This window comes from Mustelus asterias, chromosome 8 (assembly GCF_964213995.1).
Source record: "Mustelus asterias chromosome 8, sMusAst1.hap1.1, whole genome shotgun sequence".
In the NCBI taxonomy this organism is placed as follows: Eukaryota; Metazoa; Chordata; class Chondrichthyes; order Carcharhiniformes; family Triakidae; genus Mustelus; species Mustelus asterias.
This window is the reverse complement of record NC_135808.1, coordinates 86,822,426-86,831,229: the sequence shown is the minus strand read 5'-3', so window position 1 is coordinate 86,831,229 and position 8,804 is coordinate 86,822,426. Positions and strand designations below refer to the sequence as shown.

The 8,804-nt window shown below is 44.9% G+C and overlaps 1 protein-coding gene across 1 annotated transcript in view; it reads right to left on the bottom strand.

The window, feature by feature from the left end:
- Positions 1–8,804, bottom strand: part of il23r (interleukin 23 receptor) — an 88,620-nt gene that overhangs the window by 20,397 nt on the left and 59,419 nt on the right. Inside the window, exon 12 of the mRNA XM_078219374.1 lies at positions 3,285–3,440. Within this exon, the coding sequence (XP_078075500.1) occupies positions 3,285–3,440 (156 nt within the window). The remainder of the gene's footprint in view (positions 1–3,284; positions 3,441–8,804) is intronic.

Below are 8,804 nucleotides of genomic sequence, written 5' to 3'. Positions count from 1 at the left end.
TACCCTATCCAGCCCCTTCATTATCTTATAGGTTTCTATAAGATCCCCCCTCAGCCTTCTAAATTCCAACAAGTACAAACCCAATCTGCTCAGTCTCTCCTCTTAATCAACACCCCTCATCTCTGGTATCAACCTGGTGAACCTTCTCTGCACTCCCTCCAAGGCCAATATATCCTTCCGCAAATAAGGGGACCAATACTGCATACAGTATTCCAGCTGCGGCCTCACCAATGCCCTGTACAGATGCAGCAAGACATCTCTGCTTTTATATTCTATCCCCCTCGCGATATAGGCCAACATCCCATTTGCCTTCTTGATCACCTGTTGCACCTGCAGACTGGGTTTTTGCGTCTCATGCACAAGGACCCCCAGGTCCCTTTGCACAGCAGCATGTTGTAATTTTTTTCCATTTAGATAATAATCCAATTTGCTATTATTTCCTCCAAAGTGAATAACCTCGCATTTGTCAATGTTATACTCCATCTGCCAGATCCTCGCCCACTCACTCAGCCTGTCCAAATCTCTCTGCAGACCTTCTACGCCCTCCACACGATTCACTTTTCCACTTATCTTTGTGTCGTCTGCAAACTTTGTTACCCTACACTCAGTCCCCTCCTCCAGATCGTCTATATAAATGGTAAATAGTTGAGGCCCCAGTACCGATCCCTGCGGCACGCCACTAGTTACCATCTGCCAACCAGAAAAGCACCCATTTATTCCGACTCTCTGCTTCCTGTCGGATAGCCAATCCCCAATCCACGCTGACACCCTACCCCCAACTCCGTGTGACCCAATCTTCTTCAGCAACCTTTTGTGAGGCACCTTATCAAACGCCTTTTGGAAATCCAAAAACACCGCATCCACCGGTTCCCCTCCGTCAACCACACTAGTCACATCTTCATAAAAATCCAACAAGTTCGTCAAGCACGACTTTCCCCTCATGAATCCATGCTGCGTCTGCTTAATCGAACCATTCTTATCCAGGGCATATACAGACACAAACTCAATTTATAGAATAATGGTTGGAATGCGAGTCTTTACAGGTAATCAAGTCTTAAAGGTACAGACAATGTGAGTGGAGAGAGGATTAAGCACAGGTTAAAGAGATGTGTATTGTCTCCAGACAGGACAGTTAGTGAGATTTTGCAAGCCCAGGCAAGTCGTGGGGGTAGGACCAGCCCGGTGCTAGAAAAAAAAATCCCAGCTCCAGTGCTCAGCGTAGAGAGTCATTCTGAAGAAGGATCAAATGTATACAGATTGAATAATGTTAAGGTGGGCAAAGTGGCTCCCATCATAATCGTACTGATTAACAGTCATCCATTCAAAATGGAGGGAGATACAGGAGCTCTGTCACAGTATAGAGAGAACAAATTTATCGATACCAATAGGGAGGAGTCCAGCCCCCGAGAGTAAAAAACGTTGCAACCAGGCAGCTGATGTATATTTTCAACACACAATAGAGAGCCTATTACGACATTGACTTGGATGATGTGCTAATTAGGGAGCCACAGAAGAGAAGCTCTTAATCAATCCAGAGGAGGTTTCAAAAAGGTTCCAGGAAGCTGGAGTAAGTTTAAAGAGAGAGAAATGCACTTTTAAGGTAAACGAAGTGGGTTTAATGTAGATGCATAAGGGTTGCACCCAATGGAAGATAAAATTAGTGTCATTAAAGCTGCAAAGAATGTCTCAGAGTTAAAAACTTTTCTTGGAATGGTAAATTATTACGGTAGGTTTATTCCAAACTTGTCTGCGATATTGGCATCTCTACATGCTTGTCAGCAAAGTAGGAAAGTTTGACAATATCAAAGATGATCTCAATGAGGTATTGAAATAACAAAGAACCGAACAAAACAAATAAGTTATGGAATATGTCAAGAAAATGGGGAGATTGCAAATAAAAATACTGAAAAACTAACAGAACAAGAATACATACCCTTGGCTGTCAGCTGCAACCATGTGAGAGGTGTAATTTGCTGTGTTTAATTAATCGCAGAGATGTGTTTGCTGAGTCGCCACATTTAGTTGCAGCTCACAGTGTAATCTTACATCTGTCCTTGTTACCTGCTCTGTTTAGCAAACCTGGGCTGAGAAACAACATTTTGTTGAGACACAAACACAGGATTTGGTCTCTGACACAACCACCACAAAGGGTTTGACCACCTGGTAGAAACCTAGCTCTATGATGTGTTTATTTCTCCATTGATGCAGTTAGCATGGTTAACACAAGATGGAAAGTACAGAATGCAACAGCTACAAACAAAAATAGAAGGTCATTGTTGTAATGACAGAACCTGCAACTGAAGTTTGCAGAGAATAAAATGACACAAAGAGCAAACTCTCAGTCATTGTAAGCATTAGCTTGCAGCTGAAAAAAGAGAAAATATTAAATTGACATCAGTAGAGCTTCTTGCACTCTCATGCAAACTGAACATTTTGTTTCTTCCTGTGCACATGTCTCAAAATATGTAACGAAAGAACAGGCTTGCTAACAGCTAGCAGAACTCAGCTGAAAGAGCATTCTATGATTTCCTTCCTGTCCTGTTCCCTTCTGTTAGAAAACAAGTTAACTTTAGATCTTGGCTTGTGCATCATCAGCTGTGTAAACAAACTGTTTATGTTTGCTAATTTTCTCCTTTGGTTCCTTGAAGATATTGACTTGGGTTAGGGCAATGGTTCAGCTCTGGGATCCCTCCCAAATGACCATTTTGCATGAAGCGAAGCAATGTGGTTAATGCTGATGTTGGCCGATGGTGTAAAACATGCCGTCTTCATTCCACTGCTCGCCGCACATCTCTTCCAACCTTCATTTCCACTGTGGAAACACTACTCACGGTCACACAAAAATATTGCCACCTGCTGCTGGTTTATCTGCCTCCCACTCTCGCACCCTTGCAATTATCTCTCCCCAACCCTTAGCCCATGCCTGCCTCACTTGTCAGATGCCTGTGAGCCCTGTTTCAATGGCAGCAGCTTCCCAATAAGGTCTGGTGCTCAAAATAACTTAGGCCTCTGGCCAAGCACATTGGGCTGATGGTCCAAAGAAGCGAAAATTGACCCCACTGTTTGGCAGCAGTTACTAAAGAGGGGTAATCTTGCCTGATATTTTATTATCTTCCTAGCCTTGGAATGCTGAATCCAGTTAGAGAGCTCCTGCTGCCATTTACTCACAGTCCCACTAATTAACTAATTCTTCACTAACAGAAGATAACTAATCAATTCACTCCAAGCAGAGAATGTACTGGGTTCTTGTTGTAAAGGAAAGTTAACATAACAACCGTACTCACGTGGCACAAGGTAAGACCCATCAGCACCTTTCTTCAAGTAGATGGTGTAGTTGGTGATAAACCCTTGCTGTTTTTCAAGTGGGATTTCTCCCCATTTCAGTTGTACTTGCCGTCCAGCAAATTTAATCACTGAAATATTGGGTCCTGTTGTGGGTCCTGCAAACAGAAATGTGGTAAATGAGGAGATCTCAGGGTTGCAATTACCTGCGGTACAGGCTAACTGTATTAACAATGCTGAGGGGTGGCCTCACCAGCTGTTCCCTGTCGAAAATATGTTTAGATAATCAAACCTGTAAACTGAACAAAGAACAAAGAAAATTACAGCACAGGAACAGGCCCTTCAGCACTCCAAGCCTGCACCGACCATGCTGCCCGACTGAACTAAAACCTCCTACCCTTCCGGGGACAAAATCCCTCTATTCCCATCCTATTCATGTATTTGTCAAGACGCCCCTTAAAGGTCACTACTGTATCCGCTTCCACTACCTCCCCCGGCAACGAGTTCCAGGCACCCACTACTCTCGGTGTAAAAAATCTGCCTCAGACATCTCCTTTAAATCTTGCCCCTCGCACCTTAAACCTGTGCTCCCTAGTAATTGACTCTTCCACCCTGGGAAAAAGCTTCTGACTATCCACTCTGTCCATGCCTCTCATAATCTTGTAGACTTCTATCAGGTCGCCTCTCAACCTCCGTCGTTCCAGTGAGAACAAACCAAGTTTCTCCAACCTCTCCTCATAGCTAATACCCTCCATACCAGGCAACATCCTGGTAAATCTTTTCTGTTCCCTCTCCAAAGCCTCCACATCCTGCTGGTAGTGTGGCGACCAGAATTGAACACTATATTCCAGGTGCGGCATAACTAAGGTTCCTTAAAACTGCAATATGACTTGCCAATTTTTAAACTCAATACCCCGGCCGATGAAGGCAAGCATGCCATATGCCTTCTTGAGTACCTTCTCCGCCTGCATTGCCACTTTCAGTGACCTGTGTACCTGTACACCCAGATCCCTTTGCCCATCAATACTCTTAAGGGTTCTGCCATTTACTGTATATTTCCTATCTGTATTAGACCTTCCAAAATGCATTACCTCACATTTGTCCGGATGAAACTCCATCTGCCATCTCTCCGCCCAAGTCTCCAACTGATCTATATCCTGCTCTATCCCCTGATGGTCCTCATTGCTATCCGCAAATCCACCGACCTTTGTGTTGTCCGCAAACTTACTAATCAAACCAGTTACATTTTTCTCCAAATCATTTATATATATATTACAAACTGCAAAGGTCCCAGCACTGATCCCTGAGGAATGCCACTTGTCACAGCCCTCCCTTCAGAAACGCACCCTTCCACTGCTACCCTCTGTCTGTATTTGCTACCAAATAAACCTGTTGGACTTTAACCTGGTGTTGTGAGACTTCTTACTGTTCTTTGACCGAGCCAGTTTTGTATCCACCTTGCCAGCTCACCTCTGATCCCATGTGACTTCACCTTCTGCACCAGTCTGCCATGAGGGACCTTGTCAAAGGCCTTACTGAAGTCCATGTAGACAACATCCACTGCCCTACCCTCATCAATCATCTTCGTCACTTCCTCGAAAAACTCAATCAAGGTTCGTGAGACATGACCTCCCCTTCACAAAACCATGTTGCCTCTCACTAATACGTCCACTTATTTCCAAGTGGGAATAAATCCTGTCTCGAAGAATCCTCTCCAATAATTTCCCTACCACTGATGTAAGGCTCACCGGCCTGTAATTACCTGGATTATTCTTGCTACCCTTCTTAAACAAAGGAACAACATTGGCTATTCTCCAATCGTCTGGAACCTCCCCTGTAGCCAGTGAGGATACAAAGATTTCCTCCCTTGCCTCTCTCAGTATTCTGAGGTATATCCCATCAGGCCCTGGGGACATGTCTACCTTAATGTTTCTCAAGAACCCCAATACCTCCTCCTTTTTGATCTCAACATGGCTCAAACTATCTACACATCCTTTCCCAGACTCATCATCCACCAAGTCCTTCTCTTTGGTGAATACTGACGCAAAGTACTCATTTAATACCTCACCCATTTCCTCTGGCTCCACACATAGATTCCCTCCCTTGTCCTCGAGTGGGCCAACCCTCTTCCTCTTTACTTATGTATAAAAAGCCTTGGGATTTTCCTTAATCCTGCTGGCCAATGCTTTTTCGTGACCCCTTTTAGCCCTCCTTACTCCTTAAGTTTCTTTCTACTTTCCTTGTATTCCACACTTGCTTCGTGTGTTCCCCGCCTCCGAGCTTTGACAAATGCTTCCTTTTTCTCTTTGACTAGGCTCACAATATCTCTCGTTATCCAAGCTTCCCAAAACTTGCCATACTTATCCTTTATCCTTACAGGAATGCGCCGGTCCTGAATCCCTATCAACTTACACTTGAAAGCCTCCCACATGCCAGATGTTGATTTGCCCTCAAACATCTGCCCCCAATCTACATTCTTCAGTTCCTGCCTAATATTGTTGTAATTAGCTTTCCCCCAATTTAGCACCTTAACTTGAGGACTACACTTATCTTTATCCATCAGTACCTTAAAGCTTACTGAATTGTGGTCACTGTTCCCGAACTGCTTCCCTACTGAAACATCGACCACCTGGCTGGGCTCATTCCCCAATACCAGGTCCAGTATGGCCCCTTCCGTAATTGGACTATCTACATACTGTTTCAAGAAGTCCTCCTGGATGCTCCTTACAAACTCTGCCCCATCCACGCCCCTAGCACTAAGTGAGTCCCAGTCAATATAGGGGAAGTTAAAATCTCCCACCACAACAACCCTGCACTTTTACACCTTGCCAAAATCTGCCTACATATCTGTTCCTCTATCTCCCGCTGGCACTGGGTGGCCTATAGTAAACCCCCAACATTGTGACTATACCTTTCCTATTCCTGAGCTCTACCCATATTGCCTCGCTGTATGAGCCCTCCGAGGTGTCCTCCCGGAGTACAGCTGTGATATTCTCCTTAACCAGTAGTGCGACTTCCCCACCCCTTTTACATCCCCCTCTATCCCGCCTGAAACATCTGTATCCTGGAATGTTAAGCTGCCAATCCTATCCTTCCCTTAACCAAGTCTTTGTAATGGCAACAACATCATAGTTCCGAATACTGATCCAAGCTCTAAGTTCATCTGCCTCAACTGGTTGGTCAGAAGAGTTGTGTGAGCTGGAACCTTATATTTGGTTGACTCAAATATCCCATTGAAAAAACTGCTATTCTTACTACCTTCCTATCTCTTCACTGAAACATTTTTCTTCCTTCACGTGTCGACTGGGTGGTCTACCGTGTTGGATCGGGCATTTCCTGCTTTAGAGATGCTGAGCCAGAAGTTGTTTATTCTGCTTCTTCGCCTCTTTGACAAGAAGCCACAGGAGATGGCAAGCGAGGGGATAACCATGGATATGCATTGGGGAGTTTACATGGAGAAGGAGATCCGGGGAGGGTAAGATGGCAGTAAACTCAAAGGAGAGAAAACAGCACGCGTTGGGAAGGATGTTGAAATCACCCAAGAAGAAGTTACTGGGCGCAGAGGCAGAGGCAGGAAAGCAGTGAAGCTATCTCAGTGAGATTATTTTTAACATACTCGAGTGTGCAATAGAGAATGAGAATTTTAGATAGGAGGTGAGAAGGGCGGAACAAGGAAGAGGGTCAGGAGCCTTACCACCAGCATGATGGTCTTGGCAGGGTGATTGGAGGAGAATATAGCCAGGTGGGGAGGCTTCATTATGGGGAAAGTCCATGATTTTCATGCAATCATTCACAATAAACTTAGGGATGGCAAAAGCCTTAGTTGGCATTCTGGATGAAGATGCATAGAGGCACGGTGAGAACAGAATCCACAGGGTCAGCACTGGGAGAAGTGAGTTGGACAGGAGGAGATTGGCAAGATCAACCCCCAGTGGGGGCATTAGATGGGAAAGTTGATGAGATAGTGGGATGGGCAGTTAGTGTTATTGCTCATAATGAACCAAGAGCCTTAATGAGTCTTTTGGAAGATGGGCTGAGAGGCCCAGAGGGAAGCTATCGACTTATCTAAGAGAGAGAGGGTGGTACCGTGGCACAGTGGTTAGCACTGCTGCCTCACAGCTCTGGGGACCCGGGTTCAATTCCAGCATTGGGTGACTGTCTGTGTGGAGTTTGTACGTTTTCCCAATGTCTGCGTGGGTTTCCTCCAGGTGCTCTGGTTTCCTCGCTCCGGTTTCCTCCCACATTCCAAAGATTAGGTGGATTGGCCAGGGTAAATGTGTGTGTGGTTACGGGAATAGGGCAGAGGAGAAGACCTGATTAAGATACTCTGTCAGAGAATTGGTGCAGACCTGATGGGCCAAATGGCCTCTTCTGCACTGTAGGGATTCTATGATTCTATGAGAGTCAAGCCAGAACAGCAGCAAAAGAGCTGGAAGGGTGAGGAGTACTGAAAGATTGGGGAGGAATTTGGGAGGCAGAGGTACTCTGGGAGGTACGGGGAGGGCTGTCCTCTCCCTGGTTTGAGACTCTAAGCCTTGGTGAACACAACTCTGTCACCACATCTTTATTGAAGCAAAGCCTCCTGAGTTATTGCTCCCAACTCATCCCAACATAGGATAGGTATTCATGGAAAACCCTGATGGGATTAGACAACTTAAAGAGAGTCCTCCTTCTCCTCCCCTTTCTGCCTCCTTCTCTTAACCTACTTGTTTTGGAGAGGAAATAGCACTGCAGCTATTGCCCCCACACTTACCAAAGACTCTGTCATTCTCTGTGGTCAGCAGAAATCTTTACACTCCTCTAGCAATTCACCACCAACTTGGCCCAAGTACAAGTGAGTTGAAAGCACTTTAACTGCAAATTATTGAGTTGCCCTTTAAATAGGCCCAGAAAAGTGTCCATCGATTTTTCTAATGCTTGTGGCTTTAGGAGTGAATAAGGAAGGTGTCCCCTGAACATTCCTTGGTTATTTTTACTATTTGTGTGTTGCATCAGCCCATTGTGTTCTCACCCACACATGCTCTTTGGGCTGATGTAGGGGATGCACCTACTCGTGTCCCTCTAGTCACCCGACAACATGTGACCCAAACGGCAACTAGCATCAGCATCTACAAACATGGAGCTATGGTGATGCTTCACAATCGGACCTGGCACCTTTAGCTCCCTTAGAAAGCAGAGTGACATGCACAGTTGTACAACCTAAATGGTTGGTTTGCAAATGGAGAGAACTTTGGAAGATTAAGTTAGAACACTTACAAAGTTCTTACCTATTCCCTTTAACAAAGGACATGGAAAAACTGTAACTACTGTGTGAAATGGGAAAGAGGATCACTTGTGATGATTGAAAGAAAATGAACAAGCAGTAAACAAAGTTTTGGTTGTGCACAGAGATTGGGACACCAAAAACCCATGCAAATTCAACTTGAAAACCTAATTGTCAAATCATAGAACATAGAACAGTACATAGAACAGTACAGCACAGAACAGGCCCTTCGGCCCACGATGTTGTGCCGAGCTTTATC